The following is a 16,698-nucleotide window of genomic DNA, read 5'->3' on the forward strand; positions in this document are numbered from 1 at the left end:
TACAAGGTATACAAGTACATGTACAAGGTGTACATGTACATGGTATACAAGTACATGTACAAGGTATACAAGTACATGTACAAGGTATACAGACCATAGTTGACATCAGTGACATACTGCTATATATAAAGTCGCTTGTTATGCTGAGCATTTCCCGCAAATTAGGTCAGTTTTGTCCCAGGATGTGACCCACACCAGTCCACTAACACCCAGGATGTGACCCACACCAGTCCACTAACACCCAGGATGTGATCCACACCAGTCCACTAACACCCAGGATGTGACCCACACCAGTCCACTAACACCCAGGATGTGACCCACACCAGTCCACTAACACCCAGGATGTGACCCATACCAGTCCACTAACACCCAGGATGTGACCCATACCAGTCCACTAACACCCACGATGTGACCCACACCAGTCCACTAACACCCAGGATGTGACCCACACCAGTCCACTAACACCCAGGTACCTACTTACTGCTGGGTAAAAAGTGACAGCAGACGTAAGGTGACTAAAACCCAGGTACCTACTTACTACTAGGTGAACAAGGACAGCAGGTGAATTGTGACTAACACCCAGGTACCTACTTATTGCTGGGTGAACAATGAGAGCAGGTGTTAGGTGACTAACACCTTATACCTGATGTCACTACACCTAACATAACCTAACCTAAGCTATCTAACTTAACCTACCTAACCTAACCTACCTGACCAAACCTACCTAACCTTACCTAACCTAACTTTACTTAACGTAACCGAACCTACCTAACCTAACTTTACCTAAGCTACCTAACCTTATAAACCTATTCTTACCTAATCTAGCCTAACCTAACCTAAGTTCTCGTTAACACGGTGAAAGTTAATATGTTTAGGGAAGAGTTAAGTGACTCTCATGCTGCACCATGTTGTACTAGTGTATCATGCTGCACCATGTTGTACTAGTGTGTGTCATGCTGCACCATGTTGCACTAGTGTGTGTCATGCTGCACCATGTTGCACTAGTGTGTCATGCTGCACCATGTTGTACTAGTGTGTGTCATGCTGCACCATGTTGCACTAGTGTGTGTCATGCTGCACCATGTTGCACTAGTGTGTGTCATGCTGCACCATGTTGTACTAGTGTGTGTCATGCTGCACCATGTTGTACTAGTGTGTGTCATGCTGCACCATGTTGTACTAGTGTGTGTCATGCTGCACCATGTTGTACTAGTGTGTCATGCTGCACCATGTTGTACTAGTGTGTGTCATGCTGCACCATGTTGTACTAGTGTGTGTCATGCTGCACTGTTGTACTAGTGTGTGTCATGCTGCACTATGTACTAGTGTGTCATGCTGCACCATGTTGTACTAGTGTGTGTCATGCTGCACCATGTTGCACTAGTGTGTGTCATGCTGCACTATGTTGTACTAGTGTGTGTCATGCTGCACTATGTTGTACTAGTGTGTCATGCTGCACCATGTTGTACTAGTGTGTGTCATGCTGCACCATGTTGCACTAGTGTGTCATGCTGCACCATGTTGCACTAGTGTGTCATGCTGCACCATGTTGCACTAGTGTGTCATGCTGCACCATGTTGCACTAGTGTGCGTCATGCTGCACCATGTTGTACTAGTGTGTCATGCTGCACCATGTTGTACTAGTGTGTGTCATGCTGCACCATGTTGTACTAGTGTGTGTCATGCTGCACCATGTTGTACTAGTGTGTGTCATGCTGCACCATGTTGCACTAGTGTGTGTCATGCTGCACTATGTTGTACTAGTGTGTGTCATGCTGCACTATGTTGTACTAGTGTGTCATGCTGCACCATGTTGTACTAGTGTGTCATGCTGCACCATGTTGTACTAGTGTGTCATGCTGCATCATGTTGTACTAGTGTGTGTCATGCTGCACTATGTTGTACTAGTGTGTCATGCTGCACCATGTTGTACTAGTGTGTCATGCTGCACCATGTTGTACTAGTGTGTGTCATGCTGCACCATGTTGTACTAGTGTGTGTCATGCTGCACTATGTTGTACTAGTGTGTGTCATGCTGCACCATGTTGTACTAGTGTGTCATGCTGCACTATGTTGTACTAGTGTTTCATGCTGCACCATGTTGTACTAGTGTGTGTCATGCTGCACCATGTTGTACTAGTGTGTGTCATGCTGCACCATGTTGTACTAGTGTGTGTCATGCTGCACTATGTTCTACTAGTGTGTGTCATGCTGCACCATGTTGTACTAGTCTGTGTCATGCTGCACCATGTTGTACTAGTGTGTGTCATGCTGCACCATGTTGTACTAGTGTGTGTCATGCTGCACCATGTTGTACTAGTGTGTCATGCTGCACCATGTTGTATTAGTGTGTGTCGTGCTGCACCATGTTGTACTAGTGTGTGTCATGCTGCACCATGTTGTACTAGTGTGTGTCATGCTGTACCATGTTGTACTAGTGTGCGTCATGCTGCACCATGTTGTACTAGTGTGTCATGCTGCACTATGTTGTACTAGTGTGTGTCATGCTGCACTATGTTGTACTAGTGTCATGCTGCACCATGTTGTACTAGTGTGCGTCATGCTGCACCATGTTGTACTAGTGTGTCATGCTGCACCATGTTGTACTAGTGTGTGTCATGCTGCACCATGTTGTACTAGTGTGTGTCATGCTGCACCATGTTGCACTAGTGTGTGTCATGCTGCACTATGTTGTACTAGTGTGTGTCATGCTGCACTATGTTGTACTAGTGTGTCATGCTGCACCATGTTGTACTAGTGTGTCATGCTGCACCATGTTGTACTAGTGTGTCATGCTGCACCATGTTGTACTAGTGTGTGTCATGCTGCACTATGTTGTACTAGTGTGTCATGCTGCACCATGTTGTACTAGTGTGTCATGCTGCACCATGTTGTACTAGTGTGTGTCGTGCTGCACCATGTTGTACTAGTGTGTGTCATGCTGCACCATGTTGTACTAGTGTGTCATGCTGCACTATGTTGTACTAGTGTTTCATGCTGCACCATGTTGTACTAGTGTGTGTCATGCTGCACCATGTTGTACTAGTGTGTGTCATGCTGCACCATGTTGTACTAGTGTGTGTCATGCTGCACTATGTTCTACTAGTGTGTGTCATGCTGCACCATGTTGTACTAGTCTGTGTCATGCTGCACCATGTTGTACTAGTGTGTGTCATGCTGCACCATGTTGTACTAGTGTGTGTCATGCTGCACCATGTTGTACTAGTGTGTGTCATGCTGCACCATGTTGTACTAGTGTGTGTCATGCTGCACCATGTTGTACTAGTGTGTCATGCTGCACCATGTTGTATTAGTGTGTGTCGTGCTGCACCATGTTGTACTAGTGTGTGTCATGCTGCACTATGTTGTACTAGTGTGTGTCATGCTGCAAAAAGTTGCACTAGTGTGTGTCATGCTGTACCATGTTGTACTAGTGTGCGTCATGCTGCACCATGTTGTACTAGTGTGTCATGCTGCACTATGTTGTACTAGTGTGTGTCATGCTGCACTATGTTGTACTAGTGTCATGCTGCACCATGTTGTACTAGTGTGTGTCATGCTGCACTATGTTGTACTAGTGTGTGTAATGCTGCACTATGTTGTACTAGTGTGTGTCATGCTGCACTATGTTGTACTAGTGTGTGTCATGCTGCACTATGTTGTACTAGTGTGTGTCATGCTGCACTATGTTGTACTAGTGTGTATCATGCTGCACTATGTTGTACTAGTGTCATGCTGCACCATGTTGTACTAGTGTCATGCTGCACCATGTTGTACTAGTGTGTGTGTCATGCTGCACTATGTTGTACTAGTGTGTGTCATGCTGCACTGTTGTACTAGTGTGTGTCATGCTGCACTGTTGTACTAGTGTGTGTCATGCTGCACCATGTTGTACTAGTGTCATGCTGCACTATGTTGTACTAGTGTCATGCTGCACTATGTTGTACTAGTGTGTGTCATGCTGCACTATGTTGTACTAGTGTGTGTCATGCTGCACCATGTTGTACTAGTGTGTCATGCTGCACCATGTTGTATTAGTGTGTGTCGTGCTGCACCATGTTGTACTAGTGTGTGTCATGCTGCACCATGTTGTACTAGTGTGTGTCATGCTGTACCATGTTGTACTAGTGTGCGTCATGCTGCACCATGTTGTACTAGTGTGTCATGCTGCACTATGTTGTACTAGTGTGTGTCATGCTGCACTATGTTGTACTAGTGTGTCATGCTGCACCATGTTGTACTAGTGTGTGTCATGCTGCACTGTTGTACTAGTGTGTGCGTCATGCTGCACCATGTTGTACTAGTGTGTGCGTCATGGTGCACCATGTACTAGTGTGTCATGCTGCACCATGTTATAATAGCCTGTGTCATGCTGCACCATGTTGTACTAGTGTGTGTCATGCTGCACCATGTTGTACTAGTGTGTGTCATGCTGCTCCATGTTGTACTAGTGTGTGTCATACTGCACCATGTTGTACTAGTGTCATGCTGCACCATGTTGTACTAGTGTGTGTCATGCTGCACCATGTTGTACTAGTGTCATGCTGCACCATGTTGTACTAGTGTCATGCTGCACCATGTTGTACTAGTGTGTATCATGCTGCACCATGTTGTACTAGTGTGTGACATGCTGCACCATGTTGTAATAGCCTGTGTCATGCTGCACCATGTTGTACTAGTGTCATGCTGCACCATGTTGTACTATTGTGTGTCATGCTGCACCATGTTGTACTAGTGTGTGTCATGCTGCACCATGTTGTACTAGTGTGTGTCATGCTGCACCATGTTGTACTAGTGTGTCATGCTGCACCATGTTGTAATAGCCCGTGTCATGCTGCACCATGTTGTACTAGTGTGAGTTATGAATCATAGATGGTGGTTAACAGTGGCTGACCTACATTCTGGGGGGCTCCTTTGCAGCCCCTTCTCATACAATTGTGTTGCGGAGGTCTAAGCTCAGCTCAGACCTCCGCAACACAATTGTCCTGAAAGATTTGCTAAGTTATACCATGAATTAAGGAAAGATCCTGGACTTCACCTTATGAAAGAACACATTGTAGATGTGATAGTAATTATGGACGTGGTAGAAATTATATATTATTAGAAAACGGGTGAAGTGACGTGGATTGTTATTGTGCAGTGTTCAAGTTATGTCTGTCAATAGACAGACACTGTTGTCTTTCTTCTCGTCACAACAACTCAGTGATGTTCTTTCTTCATGTTGCTGTACAGAACAAGAGGACTGCCTCGTGATCTACAACCACAAACACGGGTACTGGAACGACCAGAACTGTGGCTACGTGGAGGGTCGTGTCTGTAAGAGGAAACACGGCACTACTCTCCCTTCTGTAGTACCTACCCCACCACCTGCTGGCCACTGCTATCCTGGTTGGATGCACATAGGTACGTCTTCTTACACTCTTCTCACAAACCGTCCCACTGGTCACTGCTATCACATTCCCTCCCTCACACACCATCCCACTGGTCACTGCTATCACATTCCCTCCCTCACACACCATCCCACTGGTCACTTCTATCACATTCCCTCCCTCACACACCATCCCACTGGTCACTGCTATCACATTCCCTCCCTCACACACCATCCCACTGGTCACTGCTATCACATTCCCTCCCACACACACTGTGAAAAATTGCATTTATCTGAATGTATCATTATGTACATAACAGTAAATGAACAAAGATAATTATTATTTATCAGTTAGACAAGTAGGAATTTGGGACACCTAGGTCGCAAAAAGTGTCCCCCTTCGATACCTACCACTGTCATATCCACAAGTTGCTCTGGACCTATTAATTATAAATGAAATATACATCACCAGGAATGCTGGTAAATATATAAATTTGTGGACTGTATATTAAAATTAAAAAAAGGATAATATATATACACATACACATAACAGAAAGAGAATATCTTAATATCACTCACCAATTTGACTGGAGATTAAGGTGTATCATACTCAGAAAACCTCACTAACTAAATTTATGAAATTACTGGCCAGAATTATAACATAAATCTAAATAGCTTATCTGAGGTTCCTGGAGCTGCCTTGTCCAGTCGCCTGATATCTCACGTTATGCAGGAATGCACATCCAACAATTTCGCCTCCTATTTGAGAGGTGTCAGCCCAATTTTAACTTCTAGAGCACGAAAATTCTTCCCATTATTAACATTCTGTTCAATTCAAACAACAATGGCGACTCCCCTCTGCGCAGGCGCAGAAAAAAATTATCATTTTTTTATGACATAAATGTTATTAAATACAGTATGGCCATCTATTTACATATAACTACTGTATTTCTGGAAAATATATACAGTATTTTCCACCCACACCATCCCACTGGTCACTGCTATCACATTCCCTCCCACACACACACCATCCCACTGGTCACTGCTATCACATTCCTTCCCTCACATATCATCCCACTGGTCACTGCTATCACATTCCTTCCCTCACACACCATCCCACTGGTCACTGCTATCACATTCCCTCCCTCACATATCCCACTGGTCACTGCTATCACATTCCCTCCCACACACACACCATCCCACTGGTCACTGATATCACATTCCTTCCCTCACATATCATCCCACTGGTCACTGCTATCACATTCCTTCCCTCACACACCATCCCACTGGTCACTGCTATCACGTTCCCTCCCTCACACACCATCCCACTGGTCACTGCTATCACGTTCCCTCCCGCAGCATCCCGCTGACAGCTGACCACTACTCTGAGACAGATCTACATAGGTATGTTCCTTACCTCATTTCCACTTCTGCCTTTCTTTTGACTGACAAACTGTCAGCTGCTATGTGTTAGTATTCATCAATTTACGTTTGATAGATTCTCTGCTCGTCCGTTGGGGTGAGCAGACGTGCGCCTGCTGCTCTCTCTCGGCGGTTGGAAGACTTCCTGTTTCTTCCAATATGGCGCAGAGTGTAAGGAGGAGGGTAAATACTGTGAGCATCCAGCTGGTTCGTGGGGCGATTTCACCGCAAGCTGCTCCTGTGCTGTTGCCAATAATCATCCGGGATACGTATGGTGTTGCACTTAATGGTGCATACAGGGTGTTTGTTAAGTTGTTGAACACCGGCGTCTATGAGAGGCTGGTAGAGAAATACTAGGATGTACGAGTGGACGTCAGTTCTATGGTGAGTGTCCGCCTTCATGACGTCTCCAGGCATTATACTTGGGTTAGAGTGCGAAATGTACCGTTTGAGGCTGATGAAACGGACATACGCAATGTTTTCAAGAACTACGGGACCGCTCACGTGGCACAGCCCGGCAAGTGGGTGGAAGGTGCATACGTGGGATACCCAGAGGGCACGTTTTCACTGAAAATGACGATACGGCACCCCATACCATCATATGTTATATTGGAGGCCTTCTGGATTCAGCTCATGGTGTTCTATGCTGGGCAACACAGGACCTGCAGGCGTTGTGGTGGTTATGATCACATTGCTGCATATTGTGGACAACAGACTCGACTTCATGGTTTGGAATGTACTGCCGTAGGGGAATCTGGGCAAGTTGGACGTGCTCTGGAGCTACAGGAAGGACGTGGGCCTGGTCGTCTGTGGAGTGAGGAGGTGGAGCGAATAGAGGCAGTGGCGGGTGCGGACCTGACGGCCCCTGTGGCTAGGGGCCCTGTGGGACCCATTTTGCCTGATGGTGGGGGACGGCATGGTTCGGCGGAGGAAGCCATCGACGAGGTCCTAGAGCCGGTGCTCACCTCGCTGTTTCCCCAGTCCGATGGGGAGGGCGATTCGGCGACGAGGGCTGATGTGAGGAATGCTGCAGACCTGTGTGGACAGCAAAATGAGCCCATCGACTTGGTGTCTCACGGGGCAATGTGCCCAGATGGGGGGAAGGTTGGGCATGTGGTGGAGGTGGAGGTTCACCGTGAGGTATCACAGGAGGTGAAGATGGAAACAGGTGGAGTCACGCGCAAGCGTGAGGCTGTGACATCGGATTCAGATGATGTCCTGACTCCAGCACAGATGACCGGCAAGGTAGTAGTGGTGGTGGTCCCTCGGGGACTTTGGACCCAGAGCTGGACCGGGGAGAGGTTATGGCTGCCAGTAGACATGCATAAAGGAGGTCCGAAAAGACATGGTGGCATTGTGAGGAAGGTGTCAAAGCACAGGGAGAAGAAACCACCGCTGGCCTAAGGTGTATGACAGTTAACATTAATGGTTTGTGTCAGGATGTGAAGCGTGCGTGGTTTGCAAGTTTCTTGTGCCGGCATAGAGTGGATGTTGTATATGTGCAAGAGCACAATATCAAGGTGGGGCGTGTATTGGAGGTGAATGAATATAGGGCTTTTGTGATGCAGACAGGACGCTTGAAGGAAGGGGTGGGAGTCCTACTCCGGGAGGCGAGCCCATTTGTGGTTAGTAGAAGTGAAGGGGGGGGTGAGGGGCGTATTGGTTGAACATAAGAACGAAGGAACACTGCAGCAGGCCTACTGGCCCATTCGAGGCAGGTTCAAGTCTCCTACCGGCTTAAGCCAATGCACCCAACCTAGTCAGGTCAGGTCACATTGACTTAAGGGAGGAACACGGCAACCGACCTGGTAGCACAAGCTATCAAGTCCAACTCACACCCACCCACATCCACTCATGTATTTATCCAACCTATTTTTAAAGCTACACAACGTTCTGGCCTCAATAACTGTACTCGTGAGTTTGTTCCACTCATCCACAACTCTATTACCAAACCAGTACTTTCCTATATCCTTCCTGAATCTGAATTTTTCCAACTTAAAACCATTGCTGCGAGTCCTGTCTAGGCTAGATATTTTCAGCACACTATTTACATCCCCTTTATTTATTCCTGTCTTCCATTTATACACCTCAATCATATCCCCCCTAATTCTACGTCTTTCTAGAGAGTGCAGATTCAGGGCCCTTAGTCTATCCTCATAGGGAAGGTTTCTGATACATGGGATCAACTTTGTCATCCTCCTTTGTACATTTTCCAGAGAATTTATATCCATTCTGTAATACGGTGACCAAAACTGTGCAGCATAATCTAAATGAGGCCTAACCAAGGATGTATAGAGTTGAAGAACAACCTGAGGACTCCTATTATTTATGCTTCTTGATATGAAACCAAGGATTCTATTAGCTTTATTGCGAACACTTATGCACTGTTGTCTTGGTTTCAGATTACTGCTAACCAGAACTCCTAAATCTTTTTCGCAATCCGTAATATTAAGATCTACATTATTTAGTTTATATGTGGCATGGTTATTGTCCTGTCCAACATTTAGAACTTTGCATTTGTCTATATTAAACTGCATCTGCCACTTCTCCGACCACTGCATCAGTCTATTCAAATCTTCCTGGAGTGCTCTAATGTCCTCGTCAGAATGAATTCGACGGCCTATTTTGGTGTCATCGGCAAACTTGCTTATGTCGCTCTTTATGCCCCCATCCATGTCATTAATGTAGATTGTGAACAGCAGGGGGCCCAACACTGACCTCTGTGGAACACCGCTCGTGACGCTTCCCCACTCTGATTTCTCCCCATTACTGCAAACTCTCTGCTGCCTATTTGTCAACCATGCCTCTATCCAGGAAAAAATTTCTCCTCCTATTCCATGTGCTTTAATTTTCCTCAATAGTCTCTGATGTGGGACCCTGTCAAAAGCCTTACTGAAGTCCATATACGCAATATCATATTCATTACCATGATCTATCTCCTCAAATACCTTAGTGAAAAAAGTTAATAAATTCGTAAGGCAGGAACGCCCCTTTGTAAAACCATGCTGAGATTCGTTGATTAATTTATGCTTTTCAAGGTGGCTACGAACTGCCTCGGCAATTATTGATTCCATAAATTTTCCCACTATGGAGGTTAGGCTTATTGGTCTATAGTTCGAAGCTAAGGACCTGTCACCTGCTTTGAAAATAGGTATCACATTTGCCATTTTCCACTTATCTAGCACCATGCCAGTTTGTAGTGATATGTTGAAAAGATTAGCCAAAGGTTTGCTAAGCTCCTCTTTACATTCCTTTAGAACCCTTGCATACAGTTCATCAGGGCCTGGGGATTTGTTAGGTTTTAATTTATCTATTTGCCTAAGGACCATGTCACTTGTGACCCTATTCGTGCACAGTTTATTATCGTCCTGTTCTACATAATTTATCATTACTGGAATATCGCTGGTATCCTCCTGTGTAAAAACTGAGAGGAAGTATGTGTTAAAAATTCTACACATTTCCTTATCACTGTCAGTGAGCTGACCCGGGTAACTTTTGAGTGGGCCTATCTTGTCCCTGATCTTACTTCTGTATACCTGAAAGAATCCTTTTGGGTTAGTCTTCGATTCTCTTGCAACTTTAGCCTCATAATCTCTTTTTGCTTTTCTAATTCCCTTTTTTATTTCTCTCTTTAACTGAATATATCGATTTCTTAATTGCCCCTCTCCTGTTTTGATTTGCCTATATATGCCTCTCTTTTGACCAATCAGATATTTTAATCTATTGTTCATCCATTTTTTAGAGGTATTGTACGCATGTATGCTGTAAGAATGCTTGGGTGTGGTTTGTTGTGATTGGGATACTGTTGCGATGTGACAGGCTTATATGCTCATGTAAAGGTAGGAGAATGAGTGACAGGGTAATGCATAATGACGAGAGACAGTGGTTGGTTGCCCAAATGAGGGGGAAGAAGCGGGGGGAGTTAAGGTGTGTTGAAGTGACTGACTTTGTGCAGTGAATAGCTGAAATAGGGTTGTTTATTTATGTGTTCGCACTAGGTTACAGAAGCCTGTGATATTGAATTTTGTTGATAGCATATTTAATCTTATATCAATTGTACGTGTACAACGACATGTTAATTCAGTAATTGGCTAGTGTGTTTGGCGGAGGTGTGTGTAGCTCCGGCGGACACAGATCTTTCTGTATGATTTAACCCCAGGATAGGGGTAGTTATTAGGTATGTGTTTTTCTTGTTACATTAATATATATGTGATGTCTTCTTGACTTAAGTCTACACGAGTACTGTTGTTTTGGTCCGCTGCACGTCACACTTATGAACATCAAAATGGTATACAATACCGACAGGTTGGTAGGTAAGACACATAGGCAACAGTTAGGCAACTTTATTCCGAAACGTTTCGCCTACACAGTAGGCTTCTTCAGTCGAATACAGAAAGTAGGCAGGAACAGTAGAGATGTGAAGATGATGTAATCAGTCCATCACCCTTGAAGTCGTAGAATTTGAGGTTGTCAGTCCCTCAGACTGGAGAAGTTCAGTTCTATAGTCAGGAACTATCGTGGAAAGTCACAAACAGATCAGTTTGTGACTTGAAAAAGCCCACTGTGTGGGCGAAACGTAGTCAATAAAAGATCACATTATACTGCATATGTGTTTATATTTCCACGTCACACTCATGTTGAAGTGAGACATGACAATGTTAAGTGTTTGTCACATATATATACTGACAGGTTGCTTGAGTGGTGTGTAGCGTGCTTGGAAATTTGATCGTTTTTCTGTGTCGGGTTTCTTCTCCTGTACTCACCTATTTGTACTCACCTATTTGTGGTTGCAGGGGTCGAGTCACAGCTCCTGGCCCCGCCTCTTCGCTGATTGCTACTAGGTCCTCTCTCTCCCTGCTCCATGAGCTCTATCATACCTCGCCTTAAAACTATGTATGGTTCCCGCCTCCACTACGTCACTTTCTAGGCTATTCCATGGCCTGACTACTCTATGACTGAAGAAATACTTCCTAACATCCCTTTGATTCATCTGAGTCTTCAACTTCCAATTGTGACCTCTTGTGTCTGTGTCCCTTCTCTGGAACATCCCGTCTTTGTCCACCTTGTCAATTCCGCGCAGTATTTTATATGTCGTTATCATGTCTCCCCTGACCCTCCTGTCCTCCAGTGTCGTCAGGCCGATTTCCTGTGTACAACAACGTGTGTGTGTGTGTGATATTTTCTTTGTGTACTTACTGTTCTCAGTATGTCTATTCTATATATATATATATATATATATATATATATATATATATATATATATATATATATATATATATATATATATATATATATATATATATATATATATAAAATTTACGTTTAATAGCAGAAAAAAATATCTGGTAGTAATTTCCCAAGTGTGAGAAGTGTTCTGTGTGTTGCCTTTGATTAGACTTAGACATCTGCGACACTGCGTTCACAGTTGCTTGTGTTACACAGGTGGCAAATGCGTGCAAATGTTCACAGAGAAGAAGAACTTCAGTGATGCACGATCTTCTTGCAGGAATCTGAGTGTAGGCGCAGACCTGGCTAGCATACACTCTCCTGCTGAACAAGGTAACAGGAACCCTCAATATTTATGTTATTCTTTTGGTTGTTTTAAAATATTAAATACCAGTTTAATACCGTAAAAGTATGACAAAATCCCTTCGTTGATTAACTGTAAATCCAGTACAATACGAGGTGCATCACCCATCCTTAGACTGCTACCCACAGCAGTCAACTAACACCTATCACATATTACGTCTGACAAGTTCCTTCTTCTCACCAGCCTACCTGACCGCTGTCTTGAAGACCATGCCCGTCAACATGTTCCTAGGAATGTTGAACGCCAAGGGATTCCATTGGCTTGATCAGACTGCAGTAACTTTTACCAACTGGGCGGCGGGGGAGCCCAATGGTCAGGTGATACGAGTGAGTCATGACCTGTTCGCATCCCTAATACACCATCACTAGTACACCCATCACTAGCACACCCATCACTAGCTCACCCATCACTAGCTCACCCATCACTAACACACCCATCACTAACACCCATCACTAACACCCATCACTAACACCCATCACTAACACCCATCACTAACACCCATCACTAACACCCATCACTAACACCCATCACTAACACCCATCACTAACACCCATCACTAACACCCATCACTAGCACACCCATCACTAGCACACCCATCACTAGCACACCCATCACTAGCACACCCATCACTAACACACCCATCACTAACACCCATCACTAACACCCATCACTAACACCCATCACTAACACCCATCACTAACACCCATCACTAGCACACCCATCACTAGCACACCCATCACTAGCACACCCATCACTAGCTCACCCATCACTAACACACCCATCACTAACACCCATCACTAACACCCATCACTAACACCCATCACTAACACCCATCACTAACACCCATCACTAACACCCATCACTAACACCCATCACTAACACCCATCACTAACACCCATCACAAACACCCATCACTAGCACACCCATTACGCATGCTAGTGTCAAACTATCACTCAGGATGGTTTACTATCTCTCATCTAGTTGGCTGTTTTCTATTATTCTCTAATACTTATCATTTTCCGCAGCCATATTATATCTAGAATGTTAGTATAGTGCTAGTCTGTGCTGATAGATGTTAGTATAGTGCTAGTCTGTGCTGATAGATGTTAGTATAGTGCTAGTCTGTGCTGATAGATGTTAGTATAGTGCTAGTCTGTGCTGATAGATGTTAGTATAGTGCTAGTCTGTGCTGAGAGATGTTAGTATAGTGCTAGTCTGTGCTGAGAGATGTTAGTATAGTGCTAGTCTGTGCTGATAGATGTTAGTATAGTGCTAGTCTGTGCTGACAGATGTTAGTATACTGCTAGTCTGTGCTGATAGATGTTAGTATAGTGCTAGTCTGTGCTGATAGATGTTAGTATAGTGCTAGTCTGTGCTGATAGATGTTAGTATAGTGCTAGTCTGTGCTGATAGATGTTAGTATAGTGCTAGTCTGTGCTGAGAGATGTTAGTATAGTGCTAGTCTGTGCTGAGAGATGTTAGTATAGTGCTAGTCTGTGCTGATAGATGTTAGTATAGTGCTAGTCTGTGCTGATAGATGTTAGTATAGTGCTAGTCTGTGCTGACAGATGTTAGTATACTGCTAGTCTGTGCTGATAGATGTTAGTATAGTGCTAGTCTGTGCTGATAGATGTTAGTATAGTGCTAGTCTGTGCTGATAGATGTTAGTATAGTGCTAGTCTGTGCTGATAGATGTTAGTATAGTGCTAGTCTGTGCTGATAGATGTTAGTATAGTGCTAGTCTGTGCTGATAGATGTTAGTATAGTGCTAGTCTGTGCTGATAGATGTTAGTATAGTGCTAGTCTGTGCTGATAGATGTTAGTATAGTGCTAGTCTGTGCTGATAGATGTTAGTATAGTGCTAGTCTGTGCTGAGAGATGTTAGTATAGTGCTAGTCTGTGCTGAGAGATGTTAGTATAGTGCTAGTCTGTGCTGAGAGATGTTAGTATAGTGCTAGTCTGTGCTGATAGATGTTAGTATAGTGCTAGTCTGTGCTGATAGATGTTAGTATAGTGCTAGTCTGTGCTGATAGATGTTAGTATAGTGCTAGTCTGTGCTGATAGATGTTAGTATAGTGCTAGTCTGTGCTGATAGATGTTAGTATAGTGCTAGTCTGTGCTGATAGATGTTAGTATAGTGCTAGTCTGTGCTGATAGATGTTAGTATAGTGCTAGTCTGTGCTGATAGATGTTAGTATAGTGCTAGTCTGTGCTGATAGATGTTAGTATAGTGCTAGTCTGTGCTGATAGATGTTAGTATAGTGCTAGTCTGTGCTGATAGATGTTAGTAGAGTGCTAGTCTGAGCTGATAGATGTTAGTAGAGTGCTAGTCTGTGCTGATAGATGTTAGTAGAGTGCTAGTCTGAGCTGAGATGTTAGCAGAGTGCTAGTCTGAGCTGATAGATGTTAGTAGAGTGCTAGTCTGAGCTGATAGATGTTAGTAGAGTGCTAGTCTGTGCTGATAGATGTTAGTAGAGTGCTAGTCTGAGCTGATAGATGTTAGTAGAGTGCTAGTCTGAGCTGATAGATGTTAGTAGAGTGCTAGTCTGTGCTGATAGATGTTAGTAGAGTGCTAGTCTGAGCTGATAGATGTTAGTAGAGTGCTAGTCTGAGCTGATAGATGTTAGTAGAGTGCTAGTCTGTGCTGATAGATGTTAGTAGAGTGCTAGTCTGAGCTGATGTTAGTAGAGTGCTAGTCTGAGCTGATAGATGTTAGTAGAGTGCTAGTCTGTGCTGATAGATGTTAGTAGAGTGCTAGTCTGTGCTGATAGATGTTAGTATAGTGCTAGTCTGTGCTGAGAGATGTTAGTATAGTGCTAGTCTGTGCTGATAGATGTTAGTATAGTGCTAGTCTGTGCTGATAGATGTTAGTATAGTGCTAGTCTGTGCTGATAGCTGTTAGTATAGTGCTAGTCTGTGCTGATAGATGTTAGTATAGTGCTAGTCTGTGCTGATAGATGTTAGTATAGTGCTAGTCTGTGCTGATAGATGTTAGTATAGTGCTAGTCTGTGCTGATAGATGTTAGTATAGTGCTAGTCTGTGCTGATAGATGTTAGTATAGTGCTAGTCTGTGCTGATAGATGTTAGTATAGTGCTAGTCTGTGCTGATAGATGTTAGTATAGTGCTAGTCTGTGCTGATAGATGTTAGTATAGTGCTAGTCTGTGCTGAGAGATGTTAGTATAGTGCTAGTCTGTGCTGAGAGATGTTAGTATAGTGCTAGTCTGTGCTGAGAGATGTTAGTATAGTGCTAGTCTGTGCTGATAGATGTTAGTATAGTGCTAGTCTGTGCTGAGAGATGTTAGTATAGTGCTAGTCTGTGCTGATAGATGTTAGTATAGTGCTAGTCTGTGCTGATAGATGTTAGTATAGTGCTAGTCTGTGCTGAGAGATGTTAGTATAGTGCTAGTCTGTGCTGAGAGATGTTAGTATAGTGCTAGTCTGTGCTGATAGATGTTAGTATAGTGCTAGTCTGTGCTGATAGATGTTAGTATAGTGCTAGTCTGTGCTGATGTTAGTATAGTGCTAGTCTGTGCTGATAGATGTTAGTATAGTGCTAGTCTGTGCTGATAGATGTTAGTATAGTGCTAGTCTGTGCTGATAGATGTTAGTATAGTGCTAGTCTGTGCTGATAGATGTTAGTAGAGTGCTAGTCTGAGCTGATAGATGTTAGTAGAGTACTAGTCTGAGCTGATAGATGTTAGTATAGTGCTAGTCTGTGCTGATAGATGTTAGTATAGTGCTAGTCTGTGCTGATAGATGTTAGTATAGTGCTAGTCTGTGCTGATAGATGTTAGTATAGTGCTAGTCTGTGCTGATAGATGTTAGTATAGTGCTAGTCTGTGCTGATAGATGTTAGTATAGTGCTAGTCTGTGCTGATAGATGTTAGTAGAGTGCTAGTCTGAGCTGATAGATGTTAGTAGAGTGCTAGTCTGTGCTGATAGATGTTAGTAGAGTGCTAGTCTGAGCTGAGATGTTAGCAGAGTGCTAGTCTGAGCTGATAGATGTTAGTAGAGTGCTAGTCTGAGCTGATAGATGTTAGTAGAGTGCTAGTCTGTGCTGATAGATGTTAGTAGAGTGCTAGTCTGAGCTGATAGATGTTAGTAGAGTGCTAGTCTGAGCTGATAGATGTTAGCAGAGTGCTAGTCTGAGCTGATAGATGTTAGCAGAGTGCTAGTCTGAGCTGATAGATGTTAGCAGAGTGCTAGTCTGAGCTGATAGATGTTAGCAGAGTGCTAGTCTGAGCTGATAGATGTTAGTAGAGTGCTAGTCTGAGCTGATAGATGTTAGAAGAGTGATTGTCTGTGGTGAGAGATG

The 16,698-nt window shown here is 43.9% G+C and overlaps 1 protein-coding gene across 1 annotated transcript in view; it reads left to right on the plus strand.

Annotated features, from left to right (window-relative positions):
* Window positions 1–16,698, plus strand: part of LOC128694106 (macrophage mannose receptor 1-like) — a 148,496-nt gene that overhangs the window by 53,001 nt on the left and 78,797 nt on the right. Inside the window, exons 10-12 of the mRNA XM_070093818.1 lie at window positions 5,233–5,403; window positions 12,233–12,349; window positions 12,564–12,706. Coding sequence (XP_069949919.1) covers window positions 5,233–5,403; window positions 12,233–12,349; window positions 12,564–12,706 — 431 coding nt within the window. The remainder of the gene's footprint in view (window positions 1–5,232; window positions 5,404–12,232; window positions 12,350–12,563; window positions 12,707–16,698) is intronic.

The sequence above is a fragment of the Cherax quadricarinatus genome, chromosome 43 (genome assembly GCF_038502225.1).
Source record: "Cherax quadricarinatus isolate ZL_2023a chromosome 43, ASM3850222v1, whole genome shotgun sequence".
NCBI lineage: Eukaryota > Metazoa > Arthropoda > Malacostraca > Decapoda > Parastacidae > Cherax > Cherax quadricarinatus.